The sequence below is a fragment of the Sceloporus occidentalis genome, unplaced genomic scaffold, assembly GCF_023333645.1.
Source record: "Sceloporus occidentalis isolate IW3139 unplaced genomic scaffold, rSceOcc1.0.p SCAF_2, whole genome shotgun sequence".
Taxonomy (NCBI): domain Eukaryota; kingdom Metazoa; phylum Chordata; class Lepidosauria; order Squamata; family Phrynosomatidae; genus Sceloporus; species Sceloporus occidentalis.
The window spans coordinates 99,734,828-99,757,243 of NW_028316982.1; the positions used below are offsets into that span (position 1 = coordinate 99,734,828).

A 22,416-nucleotide genomic window follows, 5' to 3' on the forward strand; every position below is an offset into this window, starting at 1 on the left:
ATGGAACAGAAAGTCATACAACTCTTTGAAGCTGGGTTAGGTTAACTTCCCTAGTGGATGAGGGAGATTTGCTGCAGCCCAAGAGAGTCATAGGAGTTTATCACACAGGGGAAATCCCGTGCAAAAACGGGATTTAAAAGCTGGAAAAAACCTGCAGAAGCGGGTTGATTTTCACACACAGGTATGGCTGGTGAGAACATGAAAGAAGTCCTCCTCAATGACTGCCCCAAACTTTGGAACTTCCTCCCTAGGGAGACTTGAATGCCCCCCCCCCCCCCCCCCCGCTTTACTTCCAGTGTCAGGCCAATTTTTAAAAAAATTCAGATATGCTTTTAGAGTTGAAAAAGGGCTCCACTGTTTTTATTGTACTGTACTGTTTTTTAAATCTTTTAGAATATATGTTTTTGATATGGTTCTTAATTGAATTCAGTTTTAATGTAGCTTTTTGTATGTTTTAATTGTAATCTTGTTCTTGTTCTTGTTGTTGTTGTTAAATGTTCTTAGACAAAATCAAGGTCTCCTCCACCCTATCACTGCTTTCTGTGGTCTTATAGCTTTTTATTTTACAGCCTAGCTGTATGTATGCTGTAGAGGAACAAAAATCAATATTCATTGCTGTCCTTTAGTGAGGCATAGAGAGAAATGCTTTCGCCCAAAAGAAAATAACCCTTAATTAGCTTCCTCTAAAGGCAATTTTCACAAAATAACACATCGATATAATTGCTGTTGCTTAGGCCTGATGTTTCTCTCTGCCAGGAAGAATACACTTCAGAACAAAACGGCTAACTACAGGTTCAGTTCTTCCTCTGAGAGAGAGGACAGAGTGAGGGAACAAGTACAATTCCTTAAATAACCATGCCTATATGTGGCTCTGAACAAACATCAAAGAAAAGGTAATTCTGGAGTTCTAAACCTGTCTGCTTATGAAGAAAGATGCAGATGTCTCTTTAGAAAACCAGGCATCTCTTACCTCTTCAGCTTGATACTAATAACACACACACTAGTGCCAGGTCAGGAAAAGTAGCTGCTGCTACCACTTAAATACTACCAATAGTCTTCTAGTCTGTGGATCATCAGTAGGCAACTTCTGAACCAACTCTGGCCTACTGAGAGTTACCAGCTTGACCACCAGTTGCCAGACAGCAGTGTAGAGGAAGCAAGAGCAGCTGAGGCCACAAGATTTCTTAAAATGAACCTAGGACCTTATTCCAGGTCAGTGGTTGAGTCTGTCAAGACCAGAGTTGACTGCTGACACACACTCTTACTCATTTGCACAACCCCACCTTCAGTGCAAGCAGGCCTTTTAAAGTGTTTAGTGAAGATGCACCCTTGCACACTGCGATGAGGTTTTCTCAGTGTCCATTAGCAATAATGGAAACTTAATGTAGTATGGAAATGGAGAAAGACTACCTCATTTCTGATCAAAGTTAAGAGCAAAACATAATCTAGTGGGCTGCATGAGCTCTTTCTGGGACCTTTCCTTGCTTGCTACTGATTGGAGTCACCAAACCTCCTGGTTTAGTTGGATTTAACCTGGTTTTTAGCTGCACCAGGCAGTGCATATTTGGACTGTCACCTGCCCAGGTTCCAAACTTTCATAGTTTTAAAAAGGAAGCCTCTAGCTCTTGTAGGACTTGAGTTATGGGGAAAATCTATAGACACTCCTCACCCAAAAGTTTTCTTGAGAATAGTTTGCCCCACCATTGAATGTGCTTAGCTAATGAATGAAATCTCACTGCTACCACTATATAGTGCAGTGGCCCCTTGTTATCTACTGGGGTTTGCTCCCAGAACACCATGTGGATCCCAAAATGCATGGATATTTAAGTCTCATTAAATACAATGGCATAGTGAAATGGTGTCCCTTATATAAAATGGCAAAAACAAGGTTTGCTTTTGGAATTTATATTATTTTTGAATATTGTCAAGGCACAGATGGTTGAATCTGTGGAAAAAACTTAGTGAATACAACAGGCTGACTGTATCAGCCAAAGGTTTGTAGTTTCCTATGTCAGTGGTACAGATCTTTCAAAGAAACGCTAGTTGAAATCTGTTTTACTCCTTGCAAAGACTGCAAAGAAGACAATTGAGCCATTGGAAAGAAGGAAGAGGGATGCAACAAAGCAGGATTAAATCTGGAATAACAACATCAAAAACAACAACAATTGTTGTTTTTGTTGATGTTATTGTAACAATTATTGTTGTTGCTGATATTGTTATTGCTGTTATTGTTATTATTATTTTAAGTCTCTATGACATCTGTTGTTTTTCATGACTTGTTGGATGTAAAAGTATTGTGCAAGAGCATTTTATGAGGGCCAGTATGACTTCTCCCACTGCCTGTGGATAAAAGCCAGGACTAAATGGGCCATTTTAGGGATTTATACTAAAAAGATTGTATTTTGCTGTACAAAATAACTACTTGGTGATTAGGGAGAAGGTGAAACTGCAGACAAAAGAAAAGGAGGGGGAGCTTGGGCTCATTTTTTTCGGTGCCCTTGAGATTAGCCTCTCTCCCCCTCATGTTTGTGTAAACTGTAAGTAGGGAGTCGCTGGCTGGCGTGTGATGGGAAAACCTCAGCTCTTCTCTGTCTCAATTAGCTTTGCTAATTCATATTGGCATGTTTGATCTCCTCAGTGAGAGATGAAAGGGGCATCTGCCAACTGTGGTTATGATCAGAGCGTTGGCTGTTCTCAATTGAAGAGACTTGCTGGAAAATGGCATATATCCAGTGAAGTGGTGGAGAGTGGGGTGGGGGAGCTGGGGGGGGGGGATGAGCATGTTGCCAGTGTCCTGTCCAGGTCAATGATGTCCAACATGAAAGGGGATGGGTGGGAGAGGAATGTCATTTGCACAAGCTCTGCCTGCACTTTATTGGAAGATGCGATTGTAGCTGGAATGCATTCTCTTGTAGTGAACTGCCCTAAGATAGAGAGTGCTTAGTTTGTTTCTTGATTTCCCCCCGCTTCATTGACCTAGAGGTGAGGCTTTGGAAGGGAAGCTGAGCTTTGAGACTAGTTCAAAGTTTCCTTGGATCATATGAACCATCTCGCTCCATTACATTTTGTCTATAAAGTTATTCAATGATAAAACAGGCAAAAGAAGTGAGATAAAAACAGTTTTTTTTTCTTACTACTTGGTATGAAAACGGAAGATCTACCTTTTCTAATATGGACTCCTCCCCTTAGTTAACTCAATGTGCACACACCCGAGATCACTCAGTTCTTTCTAGGGCCTTTCACAATGCTTGCTATCTGAGTAACTAAGCCCCTGGTTTGGATGTGAGCTGCATCTTACTCACTAAAATAGAGAAGTGTGTAGTAGGTTGTTGCCTTGTCAAAAAATTGTCTAGAAGTCATGTTGGGCCTGTCAGCCTTTTTTCATCACTTCTGACAGATGGATGTGAGTTTTAAGAACCAAACCAAGTGTTTCTGAAGCTAGGCCTGGAAGATGTACAGAATCTGGAAACAGAGAACATGGAAAATGTACATTTTGTTCCCAAACAGTAACAGGTCCTGTTTTGTCCATTGGTCAAAGGGCAAAAGGTCAGTCTTCTATTGTGTTAGAAGCAGAATTTGGGAAAACTATTTTTTGACTTTCAGAACTCCCCCAAGCAGCACTGCCACTGGTCATTCTGCCAGGGGGAATTTAAGGAGATTTATACAAAAAATGCTAGGGACTCAGACTTTTGTGACACTATATGAAGGCTTCAGAGTGGCAGGGAACCACCATATTGCCCTCTTGGTGCACTGATCTTCTTCCCAGGATCCCACACCCATTGTTCATGAGCACAGCAAAGGATAGCCAACTGGAAGACGGGGAAGGTGAGGCTTCTCAAGTGCCTGATAGCTGAAGCTGCAGAAAGTATATATCTACAGCACCAAAGCTCTTTCCAGTGTTAGGACACGATCTGCCTTCTGTCCCCAAATAGATTTCTGAGACTTGAAATGGCATAGCCTTTTGGACTAAGTCACCAAACTACACCCCACCCTCATCCATTGACTTTCTTGGCTTATGACTTAGAAAAACTGTCCAAATCACAAAGGGATTCATGTGAATGCCTTTAATTTAAACAGAAACCAGAGATGTTTCATTTACACAGGCTTTCGTGCATATTGATCAAGCTTACTGTATATTAGAGCTAGGACACTAAACTTAATTCATTTCCAATATTTACAACAGAATAGAACAAGTAGTGTAATGTCTTCTGGGTTAGCCCCATGGCAAAATATCTGACCTGACCCAAAACCCATTTTTGATCTTCTATTCTGTGAATGCAGACAACTTTACGGCCAAGAAATGCTAACCTTGCGATATAAAACATGGTCTTAAATTATTTTTAAAAAATAATGCCAAAGAGACTGGAAAATAAATCTTTCAGGGAATTCATGCTCATTGTCAACAGAATCCATTCTAGAATATGTTATATTTTAATAAAATTTACGGAAGTTAGATATCTCCTTTTAGTGCTGCAGAATGACTCCTTTCCTCACAAACCAGGGGTGGATGGGGTCTCCTTGTATACATTTTGTCCCTGGTGGAATAATCTCTAGCAGTTTGCTTTGAAGGTTTGATGGATGGATGGATTAGAAATGAAAGTTTAAGACAGGGGTCCCCGGCCCACGGGCCACATCCGGCCCGTGGAGGTGGCAGGACTGGCCCCAGGCCGGTGCTGCCGCCGCCGCCAACACCTCCTGGGCCTCTGCGGGCTCCTCCCAGGGCCTGCGCGGCCCCAGGCCTCTCCTTCTGAGGCCTCATCCTCCTCCTTCCCGGCCTCTGAGGGCCTGGAGGCCCCTCAGAAGCCGGCAAGGAGCCAGCGAGGGTGCCCGCGCGGGTGTCCTCCCTCCTCCTTCCCAGCCTCTGAGGGCCTGGAGGCCCCTCAGAAGCTGGCAAAGAGCCGGCGAGGGCGCCCGCGTGGGTGTCCCCCTCCTCCTTCCCAGCCTCTGAGGGCCTCCTCAGTAGTTTCCATGCTTTTTTTTGTAGTTTTTTTAGTAGTTTCCATGCTTGTAACTATTATTATTATTATTTACTTGCCCTTGGTGTTCTCTGTGCAAAATCCCCTCTCAGCACCTTGTGCCTTTCTGGGTTGAGACAGTGCGCATGCTTTCTGCCTTTTATTTGAATTGCTTTGTAGTAGTTTCCATGCTTAGAACTATTATTATTATTATTATTATTATTATTATTATCATCATCATCATCATCATCATCACTCCGGGGGCGGAGCATGAGGCCCCGCCCCTGGAGGGTGGAAGCTCCACCCCCAGCTTGCCCCCCCCCCCCCAGTTGTCTGAGGGACAGCAACCTGGCCCCTGGCTCAAAAAGGTTGCCTACCCCTGGTTTAAGAGAAATATTGTGAATTGTGTTTTTAGGAGTTCTTGGCTACAAAGTACTACTGTCTTATGGACAAGCTTGGAGAAGGACATAAACAAGGAACTGTTTGTGCAGTCCACTGCAGTGTGATGAGAGGAAGCATGCTACGAAGTAGTCTCTGGTCTTCCCTCTTGCATATATTTGATGTGGGTCAGAGAGACATAGGCGCGTTACAGACAGGCAGGGGAAGACGTCTTGAAGGTGTCTTCCCCAGAATATGGAGCCTCCAGACCGCCCGCCCCAGGGGTGTGGCTAAGGTGGATGGGGCTTCCACACTGGGGGTAGTGAAGACGCCTCACCTGGGGCCGTTTCTTACCTGCAGTTTCCATACCGCCGCCTCACAGGACGCTGCAAAGAGAGAGGCAGCTTCCGCACGGGCGGCCACGAACGCGGCTTTTTTTTCTTTTGCCGGCTGGCGGATGCGCAGCTGCGCCGGTCAGCACCGGCGGCAGAAAGGGTATGTGCACATTTAAAGCTCCCAGGCCCCTTTAAACTTTCCCCCCCCCCCCCGCCCTACCCAAGAACAAAGGTGGCCTCCTGCCAGCTGGTGATCAGCTGGTGTTGACATCCTTGTCCGCTTGCACGTTGCCAGTGTCACCAGCATCATGGATGCCTCCTCTCCTTTGGTCCCCATGCTCTTGTTGAATCTGCAATGCACAGCCACAGCTGTCGCCGCTGCCACCGCTGTCCCCCTGCCATCCCCCATCACCTCCCTTGTACATATGTAAATATTTAAAGTTTTAGCAGTTTTTTATTGTTAGGTGAAAATGGCACAGGAATGTGTGTAGGGGTTCACTTTAAATTCCAAATTTCCCCTTATCACTTTCTCCAACCAAAACATCTACCATCAAAACTTACAACTTTCTATGATTCTAGCAGCACATGCGTACATGTTGCTCTAGGGTTAGGGTTATGAGCATTAAAATAGAGTGCAGCTGCGCCACAGCTTCCACATCTGCATGGCATCTGACGCTCTAATTAGAGCCTCGGTGCAAACTGCGCGTGTTCCAGGACCCCGACTCATTATGCGACGCAGCTGACTTGGAGCCTTTAAATGGGCAACTTAAATTTGCACAAGTGGCTAAATGAACATTTTTTTAAAAAAATAAAGAGTAATAATTCCCTGGTATTTTAAAAATTGTTTATAATGACATTGGAACTAGATTTCCTGGCTTTCCACTCCTAAATAAACCAGGATTCTAAAACAAAGTTTTATGATCCTGACTTGTATAGGCCACAAATGAAGATCCCAAGTTCAGATGACATGCTAAACAAGCCATTTTTCATTTACTCAGTAGCTAGCAATAGTAAGAAGACCCAGGTGGGAGCAAAGAGGCTGTGTTCAATGGCATACAGATTGTTCAGCTAAGCTAAAGTTCCCTGGGATGCAGGCTACTGTTCCTTTTCAATGTGACCACTGTCATTTGTACGGCTGAAAATCTCTAGATTCAGAGTCTAGATTGAGCTCTCTCGCCCAGGCTTTCAACCTTGTTTCACACTTCTTATGGTTACTGATATGTGCACACTGGTACACATACATGTGAAAGAGCAGTAACACAAGTAGAGGGGACAGTCAGCAGATTTTAACTATGATATTTAGCAATAGGACTTCCAGTTGACTAATGTTTAGGGACAAAGAGGGGCAGCGGCATTTCTGCACTGGGCGTCACCTCGTGTGTAGAGCATGGCTAGTGGGGATGGGAGGTCTGGAGGTGGAACTTCCATTCCCCGTGCCGGAAAACAATGGGACCAGGAGGCAGCAGCATTCCTGCATGAGGTTTCCATCCCCCACTCTTGCTGCTCCATCACCCCACATACTGCTCCATGCCCCCATGTGCACTACTTCCCGTGCATGCTCCATTCCCCATGTGCAGTCCCATCCTTTTCCTCATCAGGATGGAGTATGCGTGGGACATGGAGCAGCATGTGAGGTGATGGAGTGTGTGTGTAGGGGACAGAGTGTGTGGGATGGTGTGGGGGGGGCCTGGATGTCACTGGATATCATCCCCCTTCTCGGGTGTCACCTGGTGTGGTCCGCACCCCCCATACCCTCTAGTGATGCTACTGAAGAGGGGCATTGCTATCTGTGAGAGCCAGAGTGCAGGTGGAGATGGCTCTTTGCCTTTACTCAGGAGCACATTACCCATGCAGTGGATGTTTTTCCCCTTGAGCTATTCCCTGCTCTCACTTCTAGATGTGCTGCTTCTGCCAAATTATTGGCAAAGGAAAAATGGAGGCCTGATGCTGTAGAGCAGTAAGGAATTTCTGGCCAAGAGTTCAGGAAGAAGAGATCCCAACTGGAGTGGAAATTATATGGGGGGTTTCAATGGGCCCAGGATTTGATAGCACTGGCTGGTTGAACAGTAATACTTTGAAACAGCCTGGGACAGGAAACTGACTTGTGGAGGCTCAGGTCACCAAGTTTCATCAATACTTTGTGCACATTGGCCCTTCTTACTCTTGCATGGAGGCTCTTCTCCTGAGATCAATCCTGATCCTTTTTGTGGCACTAGGCAGACTCATTTTACTTCCCATTTACACAGTCTTCTACTACTACTTTGTAGAACACTTGTGACAGCATGAGGAGGAAAAAAAGTGAAAAATGTATATTTTATTGCTGAACATGTGCTACACCTGTTCTCTTCTGACCCAGGGGCAATATAAAATGCTACTAATAAAAAGATAGCTGTCTGTTAGCATGGAAACATGAACTGTGAGGACAACACTGACAAACCAGTTGATTTGCAACAGGATCCAAATCATGCCCTTATTTTAGCCACAGCAAAAGCTATTCCTTTGGTGTATTTACATTTTCCTCCCAAGAAAGAAACTGGCAAAACCATCCTGAGTACTGCTTGCCTAAGAAAACCCTATGAAATCCATAAGGTTTTCTATTATGGAGTTTATCTATTATTGACTTGAAGACACATACACACACTTAAAAGGGAGGGGAACTAGCCTTGTAAAGGAAGGGTGATGGATGGCCTAGGAAATCCCAAGGGTGCTTCTGGCAGAGAGGGATAAAGACCTTTTTCATCTTGAATGCTATCAGACAGGCTCTTGGCTTTTCTGAAAGCTTTTCTTTTTTCTTTTTCTTTTGAAAATAGCAAGGCAATCTCATTGCTTTCAACTTATTTTTCTAAACTGAAAAAAACTTGTAAATGCCCACACAGACAGCTTATCAAGTAGCTTATAAAATAGTTAATCACCAGATGTAGAAAAACAGGAGATGTTTTCTTTGTCCCTGTAGTACAGTACAAATTTTCAGGAAGTTACATTTGCACAGGAAATTTTATAGCTCCTCTTAAATGGAGGTGGAGGAGAGGAGAAACCCTGAGTAGATTCTTCTCGAGGTGCTTTTGCAAAGACTTACAAAAAGGTTTCTGGATAAACACAGGGATCATTTTTATCCACAGGTGATAATCCTCATTTTAGATGGAGAAGCTACCAGTGGCAGCTTATTCTGAAGAAAGCTGTGGCGTGGGGGTGATGAATATCACTATGGGGTTGTAGTTCTGGATTTTACAAACTGGAAGAAAGAGAATGAAGGGATCCTTTTACATAAAACTACATCCTTGGAAATATTTCTTCCTAGCATAAATGTTTGGGAGAGAATTCAGGATTGATAATGTCCCTTTGCATTAATGACTTGAAGTAAGCACCTAATCCACAAACACTGTTTAATCACAGTGAACATGTGTATAAACATAATAATGGCCCAGATAGTGCAAAGACTGACTGAAGACTTATTTGAGAGGGTTTGAAGGAAAATTCATGAGTTTTCTTCCCACAGGCCCATAATGTACACATCCACACACATTCGGATCCCTACAGCGAGATAGCTACATGGGACATTTTGTTCCTGTACTGCCACCTCATTTCTCAAATTATTTCAACTTTCTTGTTTGGAGTGTTGCTCAGAACCAGAGTTACCTCCCTATTCCATTTTAAGGACATTGGTCCTTATTGTGGATGGTGGCTCTCCTTCAGGAAAACATGAGACATGCCATTTTTGGTAGTGTGGATAGTAAAAACTGCCTTCTCTGTACTTGTTTGGAAGCATTTAAAATAGCATATTCTCTACTTTTCTTCCTTTCAGGTAGCAGCTAAGGCTGGAGTCTATGAGATCCTGAACCACTTGGGGTTTACAGAATTTGAGGATCTACAGGACAAACGACTCTCTCGACTTCGCTACCGCTGGCAGGAGCAAAGCCGTAACTCCCTCCCCTTCCGAGGAGAATTCATTTAGGACTCAGCTTTACAAAGGGCATTGAGGAGTGCAGCATTTCTTCCAGATGTGTCTGAATCACACACATTCTCGGCTTTTCTTGTGGATATTTGTGGTTGTTGGGTTTTTTTTAAATGCATATATAAATATGAATATAAATAAATAATATGGAGACATGTGCCTTAAGGAAGGACTGTGATTCCATGAAGAAGAAAAAGTTAAACCGCTTTGAAGACATTTTTATAGTGGTCTTTCAGACACAATAAAATAAATTAAACGAATTTAGACAAATGTCAGTGCAAGTGCTGTAAATTTTCCCTAACCCCCTGAAATCTTTAAAACACATTTCTGGGTGCTGTGAAAACTGATTTCAAAGAATTTTCCACAGACTTCATGCTCTGACCAGTGACTATACAGGCATACCTCAGTTAACAAAACCTCTGATAAAGAAGATCCTTTCCCTCTTCACCTCTGTCTAGCTGAAAGGGTTTTTTAAGCAGTATCAGCATTGGGGAAATGGTGAAGGAGGGCAAGAAAAACACAAGCACCAATGTCTACAGGAAGGCAATAAATAAAGCATGCTGGGACCAAATAGTTGGCCCTTGGTATCCATGGGGCATCCGTTCCAGCATCCCCCTCCCACAGATACCAAAGTCCATGGATGCTAGATTTCTGTTGTCCCCAATGGTGGCACGTGCATGCAGGCATGTCACCATTAGGGATAAAGGGACTTCAGTGGTGGCACATGCACATGGCCACACCACCATTAGGGACAGCCCCCATTGTCCCCATTGCCTGTGTAAGCATGCAGGCACACCGCCATTAGGGACAATAGGACTCCTTACCCAAGAGACCATCTGGAGGATCGTATGCAGCTGCCAGAGGAAGATCTGAGGGTCGAAGCCCCGCCCCTCCTGCTACGTACACGCCTGCTACTTCCATCCTCCACAGAGAGCCAGTTCTTCCCTCAGCAGCAGCAGGAGGGTGATTGTGCTGGGAGACTGAGGGAGGGAAGTGACCAACCAGCCTGCAGTGCCTGGCAATGGAAATGGGCAGTGTTATTAATAGGGGTTGTTTCAGCCAATGTGGGGTGAGCACAAGGAGAGGGCCATGGGGGTGAAGGTGGGAGCTACCTCAGCATAGTGCTAGGCCTCTTTGGCAGAGGAGGGGGGGGAGGAAAACACGGTCACCACTGCCAGCCTCAGCCTCCCAACAGCTTTGATAGGCTTGAGCAAGGTGTGCTACCGCCTCACAGCACCAGCGGCACGAGCACTGGCAGGCAAGAGCACACTGAGACATATTCACTACCTGACATTGCACTATCACTCATATATGAGATAGTGTCCATAATGGCGGTGTGGCCACACTGCCACTGGGGACAACGAATGCTGTCCCTAATGGTGGCACAGCCATGTACATGCACCACCATTGGGGATGACGCAGGCTTGCCATCTGTGGATGGTTGAATCCACAAATGGCAGGTCCGTGGATACCAAGGGCCAGCTGTAACCCTGCTTCACTAGCTACCCCCAGCATGTTAAAGAAGCATAGATGTATAAATTTGGCCACTAAAATCTATACAATCATATGAAAAGTGGAAATTAATGAAAGATGCATTTTTGAAGAAGTTTTAAAGTAATCCCTAGAAGATTCAAAATATTTCTGTTTACTTATTCAAGGTTTTCCTGACCTGCATGTTTCATTTCACACATGCATGTTATTAGCTGTGGGTAAAACGTTTGCTGAAACATATTGAACTGCTCTTCTTTTTTGTTAGAACATATGTCTACTCTTTTCATGTTATTTTTACATCTGCTACCAAATTTTTTGATAAAGTAGTAAATATCAAGGAGCACATTAACTTAGAGCCTGTATCAACCAGCATTGTACGCTGATGTGGGGCCGTGGCGTATGCATGCTATCTGCCCCCATGCCGGCATACACCGTGCACCCAACTTCACGGTGGAGGGTATCACGATGCTCCATTGGCACAGCGTTTAAATATGATGCACCAAAGGAACACTGAACACAGCCACCATGGCTAGCGCGCCCTTTCCACAGTACGAAAAGGAGACACTTTTTGCAGCTTTTTTGCTCTGCGGAAAGCCAGATTGGGGCCGTGGCCCCGATTTCACCAGGAAACTTGGGCCCCTAAATTAACAGGTATACCTGTACATGTATATTTTGCATGTACAGATCCAGGGACTGCATGTGCAAGTTCAAGATTGTTTCCTACACACGGATCTTGTATTTGAAGATCAACATTAAAATCAATATTTATTATACGCTTTTAAAATGGAACTGGGAGCTACTATTGTTGAATCACTGTTCCACTGAACCCAGACTAGGAGAGGCCCACTTAGATTTCAAACTACATGAGAAAAACTCAAGAGGTGCCTGCATTTGCATGTATGTGGGAATCTGATCCAGGCATTTATAAGTGCTGTGTTCACATGTCTTTGCCTTAGTCTTAATGCTCCCTTCTTTCCTTAGCAAGCAATCAATGCACTCAAGCCATAAGCAGCTGCCAGTTGTGTTATCTACAAATGCTTTGAGAAAACAAGATATACCAATCCTAAAGCAGTATTGCTTGGTTCCCCAAAGTAAGAACCTGCTCCTAGAGTTCTGAAATGTCAAAGTACCAGAGCTGTTTATGTGAATCTGACTTGTCTAGACTCTCAAACTCTGGTCCTTCTAGCTAAGCTAGTCTGCATGTTAACATTCTAAAGGGCCATCTCAACTGGGTGGCTTCTTTTGTGGAGAGGTGGCCAATTTTTGGCTCTTAACCACACCACAGGTCAGTAGTCTTGGCAGTAGCTTTCTAAGGTCTAAGCCAATGGTTTCTCAATCCTGCTGCCTGAGACATTTGAAATGGAGTTTGTTGGGATTAGAACCTATGGCCTTTCTGTGCAAAGCATGTGCTCTACCAAAGAGAGATATCCTTTGCCCAGCTTTTCCATTCATACCTGAATGTAGTTGCAGGTGTCTCCACAGTTTTAGAGCAAAGACTTGGATAGGTTGGCAATTAAGGGAACACCTTATTGTTCACTTACAGAGAAATGAATATTGATACCATATCAAGATCTGGTGATTACTATGACACACTTGCTTAGGTAGAAATACTGCCAAGACTACTGTGAGCGTAGCTGCATTTGTACTTCTGTGGGCCCCATGTTTTAGTGGTGCATGAGAGGAGACGGAGTAGAGATTATTTTGTAAAAAGCCAGGTCTGAGCACTAGGAAATATGTTGATACTTGTAAATGAGGCTGAAGCATCTATAGAACTATAAACTGTAAATTATAAGTTTGTTGTTTGTTGTTAAATGACCTCAGTCAGTCTTGATTCATGGTGACCCTGTGAATGAGACATCTCCATTCCTCCCTGTCCTCAACTGCTCTGCTCCGGTCCTGCAGACTCAGGCCTGTGGCCTCCCTGACTGAGTCCACTCATCTGGCACATGGTCTTTCTGATTCTTTTTATCTTACCTAGCCTTATAGTCTTTTCCAATGACTCGTGTCTTCGTATGATGTGACCAAAATACAGTAGCCCGAGTTTCATCGTTCTTGCTTCCAGGGAGATTTCACATTAGTTCTGTTCTACAACCGATTTGTTTGGGTTTTTTGACGTGTACAGTATCCTCAGCATTTTTCTCCAGCACCATGTCTCAAATGACTTACTCTTTTTATGTCCACTATCTTTACTGTCCTGCTCTCGCATCAGTACATGGTGATGGGCAGTAGCATCACTGGGAGGTGCAAGGGGTGTGGACTGCACTGGGTGACACCCCAGAAAAGAGGTGAAACCCAAGGGGGGGTGACAGCAGGCTGGCTCTCTGCCCCCACTTGGGGCCTTTTTGGGCTGCCTAGGCCCTGCATGGAGGCACCCCAGGTGTGGTGGCTTCTGCCTGGGGGCTTGGGGATGAAAGCCTGTTCCACAACCCTCCATGGGTGCAGTGGCTGCCCGCTGGGGTGCATGTGGGTTTTTTGGCTGTGCATGCCAGATGTGCACCAAAAGTCCCACCCCCATAAGTCCCGCTCCCCATGAGTGACCACATTGGGTGATACCAATCCTAGGGATGCCACTAGTGATGGGGAATACAGTGGCTTGAACAAGTCTAACTTTAGTGCTCAGTTGTGTACCTTTACACTTTAGGATCTTGCCCAGTTCCTTCATAGCTGCCTTTCCCATTCCTAGTTTTCGCTGTCGACTAGCTGAGGACACCCCCACCCCCATTTCTCACTCCTTGACCCTAGCCACCCCCAGCCCTTCCAAGGAATCTGGGAGTGAAAGATTTACTTCTTTTTTCTTTTCAAACATAGGGGTTGGCGGCCAAACAACCCTTATTTTGTTTTAAGCCAGGATCACACTCTGGTGGCTTTTGATAGTTCATCTCTGCATTTTTAATCATTTTTTAAAAGAAGGGCATCAAGGACCATACAGGAGCTGGCCAGGGACCACACAAATAGTAGGTGCATGTGCGTGTAATCAGCCCAAACAGTTCCCATCTCTACTGTAAACAATCCATCTTTTTGCCTATTAAGAAAAATAGGTGCAAGGGCGGAGTCTGAAAAATGTGAAGAACCCAACTTTATCTGATATAGTGGAAGACACAAGAAGACATAGAAAGCCTTAAAGTGAATCAGACACTTAATCCATCTTTCCGGGTAATTGCTGGTAATTGTTTTGAAAACGGCATGAACCCCAGGTAACTCACTGCTGCAAAAGAAGTATTTTGCTGGGCCTAAAATGGCCCTTGAAAGCAAAAAACATGGGAAAATGTCACCATGCCCCCAGAAGTCATTTGGCAGTATTTTGGAACAAACATTTAAAAAAGTTTTTTAAGCTGCATCGGCACTGCCAAAATAATGCAGCTTGACACCATTTAAACTGCTATGGTTCAATGGTATAGAATTTTGGGAATTGTTGGCTTTTGTCAGAGAGCTCTAAAATACAAATCCTGGGATGCCATAGCATTGAGCCATGGCAGTTAGAGCGGTGTCAAGCTGCATTATTTCTTCAGTGCAGATGCAGCCTTGGTGAGTTCCAGTAGGTGATGCAGTCCTCCAAGCTTTTTGGGGATCTTCTGAGCTGTGACAGTTGCCCATCCCTGCCATAGACCTGGAGCAGAAAAATTTCAGTCCCTTCTACATGACTGGAAATACGTGAGTTAGCACAACAAAAAAAGATAAGGTATATTGACCATCAGACTCCAGAATGAACATAATTACTTAAAGGGGATACATGTGGGTTCTCTCTCTGCTTCAAGATGGGTTGTCCTACAGCCCTGAAAACCAAAGCTGTCCACTGGCTAAGGAAGGATGCAGTGCAGCTCTTTCTGTCAAATATGAAACAACTGAAGTTGAATTTTTATGACTGGAGTGGGATTTTTTTATTATTGCTGTTTGAATAATTTAAAAGCATTGTTGCTCAACAGTACTTGGGAGTGCTTTCAGATGATGGATCATTGTTTTACTTGCTAAACCAGTTAAGGAATCATGTGATTTCAGCTTTCCCTCCTAAATGGATGGAGTGGTGAGAGGAGGGGGAAAATGGAAGAAGTGGTGGAAAAATACCAGTATTCCACATGGACAGTGGTGTCTGGACCCTGGGTGGAATTCCATAAAAGAACCAGGATGATTCCCCAATAAAAGCATAATCTAATAGCCCCTGGTTATCTACGTCTAATACAACCATCAGAAAAACCCAATAAAAGCATAATCTAGTAGCCTCTGATTGGCTACATCTAATAGAATAATCTGAAAACAATGATTCTTACGCAGATAGGTAAGAATTGTCAAAAACATACTATGCAACAAGATACATTGCCCCAGTGCCTGAAAAAGGAAGTTAAAGTAAATCTTCTATTCCTAATAAATTTTAAAACTGAGATGGGATTTCTCTAGTAAATGTCCCTCAAATGGAATGAATGCTGGATATCTTTGCAAAGCTAGAGAAAACACCTTGTAACAGTATTTTGATTTATTCAGCTTCATCCTGCATCTGCCATAGAATTTGTTATTGTTGTGTGCCTTCAAGTCATATCTGATTTAAGGCGACCCTATCATGGGGGTTTCTTGGCGAGATGTGTTCAGAGGAGTTTGCCATTGCCTTTCCATGAGGCTGTGAGCATGTGACTTGGCCAAGGTCAGATTTCATGGCTGAGAAGGGAATCGAACCCTGGTCTCCAGAGTCTCAGTCCAGCACTCAAACCACATAAAATACAACTGTTGAAAAAACTGAGGGTTTTTTTTTTTACAGAGAATCTTAGGAATCTATGTTTGTGTTTCAAGGCCATGGCCAGAACATGCCACACAAGATTGTGCAAGTGATTTGCTACATTTTACACAAGTGCAAAAACCTGTGTCACGATGCTCCTACAATAATAAACTCAAACTTGCATTTGCCAAGCAGAAAGGCGTGCTGTCCTTTGAATGCAGTTTCTGTTTTCGACAACTAATACATCAATATTTTATTAATTAGCCTTTTCTTCAGAGACCTCAGGGCAGTGTACACAATCCACCAACACATCCACCCATTTATTTTCAAGACCCAGTCAGGGTTATTAGACCAAGAGATGGTGACTGGGCCAAGTGACAAACTTGATTGCTCAGTGAGGATTAAAACCTAGGTCTATACTTTGTGAAATAGCATGCTATAATGGCTTGAATGTTGGATTCAGACTCTAGGAGATCACGGTTCAGATGCCTTCAGTCATGGAAACCCAGTGGGTGATCTTGGGCAAGTCACTTAGAACAAGGCACTTTTAGAGGAAGCCAGTGGCAAACCACTTCTGAACAAATCTTGCCTTTAAAAAACCAGGACAGGGTAACCATAAATTGGAGTCGACTTGGAACCACATAACAAGAACCACTTCCTGATTCCAATCCAACAGTCTACGCAGTAGTTCATGCTGATGGTAATAGTTGCAAATGCTTTTTTTAAAATAAATAAATAAATAAATTTTAGACTCAAAATGCTTGAAATATTTTGCCACCAAAGCCAGCTTTTCACAGGCTCTCATTCATGAATTATCACAGATCTCCACTTTTGTATCAATTGTCTTTGAAAAACACCTACCAAATTCATTGACTAGAACAGGCATACTGACCTAGGTGTTACTGGACGGACTTAAAATACATATGAGCTTTATAATCCTCTGTACAAATATTTTTAAAGATTCTGTAGCAGATTATTGCTTTCCTTATATCTCTTTAGCTGTTGCACAAGCTTTTATTTTCTTTCTTTTGCCCAGAAGAATATGCCCAAAGTTCAGAATCTGGCTGAAGTTGCAATTTAGAAAAATAGGTGAAGAAAATGTTTCACCAAGCATTGCTTGTCATATAACCAGGTAACAAATAATACCTGCTGAAATTCTCTCTTCTGCACAACCATTAAAGGTTCATGAGTCATCTCCTCTTCTCAGTATGGCAACTGTTGTGGTGGTGGTTGTTGTGTGCCTTGATGTCTGACAACTTTATCGTGTGCTTTAAAAAGTATATTTTTGACATGTACTACATGGTGGTGGCTGTGTGCCTTGAAGTCTTTTCTGACTTATGGCAACCCTAAGATTTCTCTTTCACAGGCTTTTATTAGGAACATTTGGGCCCAAACAGACAGGCCAAAATAAAACTGCTTTGGGTCTCTTTGGAGGTATGCTCTTTAAATGATGGAGGAGTCTGAAAAGGCTGTCAAAGCCACACGCCAATCCTAAGGACTGTAGTGCAGCTTTGGCGCAACGTCTGGCCTCTTAAGATGTGTGTGTCATTTAAAGAGCATACCTCTAAAGAGACCTGAAACAGCTTTATTTTGGCCTGTCTGTTCAGGCTCTTTGTTCAGAAGGAATTTGCCTTTGCTTTCCACTAAGGCTGAAAGAGTGTGTAACTTGCCCATGATCATCCAGTGGGATTCCTAGTCTCCAGGATTATCGTTCAATATCCAAACCACCATACGTCACTAGCTTGCCCATCAAATGGTACTGATTCATTAGTACTTCACAGTCAGCCTGTGTCAATATGAAGAACTGCAGCCAGTGTGTAATTTAAAACAGCATCAACAGTGGTGTGAGGTGTTGTGACAATTATAGTGCAGTGGCCACATGTGAAGCAAAAACAAGCTCAGAGGTAAAGCATCCAGTACAGCCTCAACCAGGACAATGCCACGGTTTATGTAAAAAAAAGTTTATTAATGCAATCACCAAACACACAGCTTCCCTTGAGAGCATTTGTGTTGTGGCGAATAAAAGGAGAAGCCCAGAGGATGGCGATGAGGCATGAGGAGTAAGTTAAACAAAAGAGCAGATTATAAACTACCCCAACAATGGAGCTTTTGTGAAATAACTACCCACTTCCCCTCTTGTCATGCCCTTGTCACTCAACAGAGATCTTTGGAAATCTTGCTCCACAGCTGAGAGACGCCTCCTTGAGCAATTAATTAAACCTTAATTGCTTTGGAAGTCCGCTCTTTTGATCTTATCAGTGTGGAGGGGAAGCTCAGATTACATCACCTGGAGTACTACTTTCCTTTTCATTCACCAGGCTTCTGAAGAACATGTAGGAGGGAGCTGTCACCAGCCTTTTCTTTTTCTTGAGCATCCATCCCTACCCTTATTCAAATAATCTACAAGTAAAACACCTCAACAGCTACTTCCAAGTTTTTAAAGGGTAATGATAAAAATATAGAACTAGATCATCCTACATTTGATAAACTAATGATAAAAATATAGAACTAGATCATTTAAATAATTCAATGTTAGTAATCTAACAAACTCACAATGGCACTGCCTTTCTGAGATTGCATGCTCCTGTGAGGGAAGAGGCGATGCAGACGGTAGCAGTGCTGCTAGTAAGGTGTCCCATGTCAGAAAGGCTTTTGCCAAGGAGCCAAACTAGATGTGCCAAACAGCTACTGGGCAGCAGCAGTAGTGGGAGATGACACTGGCAGAGATAACGTCAGCGGAGCCTAACATTTGTTAGTACTGCGCAGCAGGAGGCACAGCAAACCTCTTTTGGATTTCTTTAACAATGAAATCCAAATGAAACAAGAAAGCATGCTAGAAGATGAGACTCTCAGGTCAGAAGGCACTCAACAAGCTACTGGCATAGAGGACAGGACAACTACAAGTAGCATTGTGGTTAATGTTGCAAATGGACTCAAGCAGAAAGGACGTTCATAGGCGAAAGGAAAGTCTAAAGCTGAACAGCATATATTATAGTGACATGGAGTGTGAGAATCATGAATCAGGGGAAGATAGACATAGTAAAGCAAGAAATGGAATGTATAAACAATGCAATACTTGGAGTGAGCAAGCTAAAGTGGACAGGAATGGAACATTTTGAGTCAGATACCAAGTGTTTTACTGAGGGAATGAAAGTCTAAGAAGAAATAGGATAGCATCAATAGGGAGGAGAGATGGACCAAAAGCAGTCAAAGGATAATACAAAGTCTGACTCAATAATGCCAATAAGACTTCAGGGAAAACCCATCAATATAATCATAATCCAGGTTTATGCTCCAACTACAGGGGCAGAAGTAGAAGAAACTGAAAGTATGCAGGAAGAAATTGATCACATACCAAAACAGGACTTCTAAATCACAGACAAGTGGAATCCAAAAGTAGGAAACAGAAGGATCAAAGATAAGAAAATTTGAACTAGGATCAAGAAATGAAGCAGGAGCGACAAACGGAATTTGTGAGGCCAATAGTTTGTTTATAACAAACACATTCTTCAAGCAACCAAAGAGGCAGCCGTGTACATGGACATCACCTGATAGCCAATATAGAAATTAAATAGGCTACATCATTAGAAGATGGAGAAGCTCCAGTCCCTCTGCAAAAACCAGAGCAGGAGAAATCAATATAAGTCAATGTGAACATTTAAATCAATGTGAAATTGGTAAGGCAACACTTAGGTAAGTGGCACTGATTCCATGAGTCTAGTCTAATTGGAATTAAATTAGTTTTAAGCCTCTATCCTTCCCTTTTAAATTATGTATTTGGGCTCATGTACACCGGTCAGAATATCCTGGCTGCTTCCAGGGTATTTTGTCCCCAAAGATGCCCGAGATTCCCCTCGTTACTTCTGCACTTCTGTAGTGACACCAGGTAGCTGTCTACCAATGCATCGTGCTGCGATGCCTGCTGCTGCCACCACTGGTGCAAGTCATTCCCTCTGAGGTCAGAAAAGAGGTGGCCAGCATTGATCACATGGCTGGGTATTTTGTTGCAACCTCAGAGGGAATTATTTGCACTAGCAGCAGTGGTGCCAGGCATCAGGGTGGGATGCATGCATAAACAGGTACCTGGTGCTACTATGAAGTGGTCTAGATTTTCCTGCAAATTCAGGAACCAAAGGTGAGATTTTTTTTTTTTTACACTGGTTTAAGAGAGGGATAGGGCAGATTCAGTGCAGAACCAGCGTCTCCATCATGAAAACAGTGCACACCATAATGTGGTCAAAGTGGCAAAAATTATTAATAAGGAAGGACACACAAGCTAGAAAAAGGTGCATCAGTTTCTTTTTGCAGTAGCCTACTGGGAAGGACAAGATTCTGCACCTTTCTCTCCTCTCCTCCCTGCTCTTTTTAGTGCAACTACTTTTGCACTTTGAACTCAGTTTGCAGCAACTGAGGTAAGACAATGGGGGAAAGAGAAGAAAGCGAGATAAACTGGGACATTTTTAAAGCAATAAAAGGGGGGGGGGGGGAATAACAGATGATAGTCCCTACCAAAACCGGACATTAGCAGGGATAGATGGGATGGCATTGAGGAGTGGGAGAATCTCAGTGTGAAAAGTTACTTTAAAAAAGTAATTTATTATGGTTTCATGGACAGCAAAAGTAGTTAATTTTCATTATCATTCGAATTTTTTAAAAATGTTGCTTTTCTATTTCTTATAATTTTAAAAATAAAAGAAAGCCATCTCTTAATTGCTATGAAAACCGACCTGAATGCTGTGAGCCTGTGGTACTAAATACACTGTACATAAATATAATAAATAAATAAATAAGCATAACAAGACAGTCTCTACACAAGAGGAACAATGGACAAAAATCTAACATTAGAAATGGGATTACCTCAAAACCAGTTGCATAACATTTCAACTATCCTGGATACACAGTAAGGGATTTACAGGTTGCAGTTCTTGAATAAAGAAATTACAAAGGAAGACTAGAAAGAGAAACAGCTGGATTGAATTATATTCATAAATTCCAATCCATTAGCACAGGTATGAACAAAGACAATGGCTTTATGGCACACTACATGTATTAATATAAGAGTCCTTGCTATTGCACATATAACAAAAGAAATCTCAGAGAGTTAAATCCCAGGAAACTGGTTTTTGGTAATCAGATTTATTGCTTTCACACATCAACACTAACTGATCACTGCAAAGATCTGAAAGACCAGACCTTTAAAAATTCAGTGCAAGGGTCATGATTTGCATCTTTCTGATCCTATCACATTCTCTCTCACTCCTACAAAAGGATAAATACACTTTGTATCTGAGGCCTTAATAGCACTTGGTATTGCCTCTGAAGAAGTGGGCTAATAGTCATGAAAGCTCATGCAAAAAAGAAAAACCAATTCGTTTTAAAGGTGCTATCATATTTCCTTTAAAAAAAACAAAACCCTTCTTTTCCTTCCTCCCTTGTATGCTTACAAGGGAGTTACATGGCTACTACTTTGAAAACTGTTGTTAAGTTACCATTGTAATATAATGCAGTTCGCCTCTGTTATTGATAAAGGGGTTAATTTACAGTTATTGACAAAAATTAATATTCCGAGCTGTGAATTTAAAGTGAATAGCCAACACTGCTTGTTCTTTTGTGCACAACACGAATGTGTTTATATATAGCCACATGTTGGTCATAGGAAATCCATTTAAAAATAACACCCTCCAAATGGATTGCAGTGATCTCACATGGGATTAGCAGCCTGCCCACAGAGCCTCCCATGCCTTTGCAGGATTGCTTACCACTTGCATCACAAATATGATCTGACAGGAAGCAATTCTGCTCCCACCAATCATTCCACAGCCGGGCAAGAACTAATAAAAAAGGTGAGCTCAGGTTTTACTCCAGGTCACCCTCCATGAAACTTCAGATAAAACATTCCTGTACCCATTCTAGGTATGCGTTGACAACATCTCTGCTAGCAGTGGGAAACATCTTTAGCTCCTAAACATAAAGCATTATAAATTAAAATTTATTTAAATTATATCCCATCTACCTCCCAATATGGGCTTCAAGGTGGCTTACAACAGAAGTTAAAACAAAATACAGCTAAAGCAATTTGTAGTATAAAATATAACAAACAATCAAATATATAGTTTTTTGTGGGTTTTTCGGGCTACGTGGCCATGTTCTAGCAGAGTTTCTTCCTGACGTTTCGCCAGCATCTTCAGAGAATGCTTGCCAGGAAAAAGTGGGTCTATATATACTGTGTGAGCCTGGGAATGCAGGAGTGATTTGCATGTGTATTGTTCTGTGTTGATGGCTGGCCTCAGGTTGGGAGGCTAATGCAAAAGAGGATTAATGTCTGCTAATTGGTGATCAATTATCTGCTGGGAAAGCCCCTGAATCTGAATGGTTTCCCATTTGCATTTGTTGAGTCCTTATTTTGCCATTCTTCAGGACTGGTAGCCAAATTTTGTTCACTTTAAGGGCTTCTTCTTTCCGGTTGAAATTATCCAGATGTTTGTGGATCTCAATGGCTTCCACATGCATCCTGACATGGTAGTGGTTGGCATGGTCCAGAATTTCAGTGTTTTCAAACAGTATTTTATGCCCAGGATGGTTAGTGGCATGTTCTGCTAC

General features: G+C 42.8%; 1 protein-coding gene across 5 annotated transcripts in view; it reads left to right on the forward strand.

Annotated features, from left to right (window-relative positions):
* Nucleotides 1–10,551, forward strand: part of PALD1 (phosphatase domain containing paladin 1) — a 135,973-nt gene extending 125,422 nt beyond the window's left edge. For 4 of the 5 annotated variants that reach the window (XM_089510427.1, XM_089510425.1, XM_089510426.1 and 1 more), the window contains one exon: nucleotides 9,471–10,551. In XM_089510427.1, coding sequence (XP_089366553.1) covers nucleotides 9,471–9,620 — 150 coding nt within the window. In that variant the 3' untranslated portion in view covers nucleotides 9,621–10,551. Of the gene's footprint in view, nucleotides 1–756; nucleotides 894–9,470 lie in introns of all 5 variants that reach the window. The other variant, XR_016280086.1, reaches the window with a different exon arrangement.
* The last annotated feature ends 11,865 nt before the right edge of the window (nucleotides 10,552–22,416 follow it).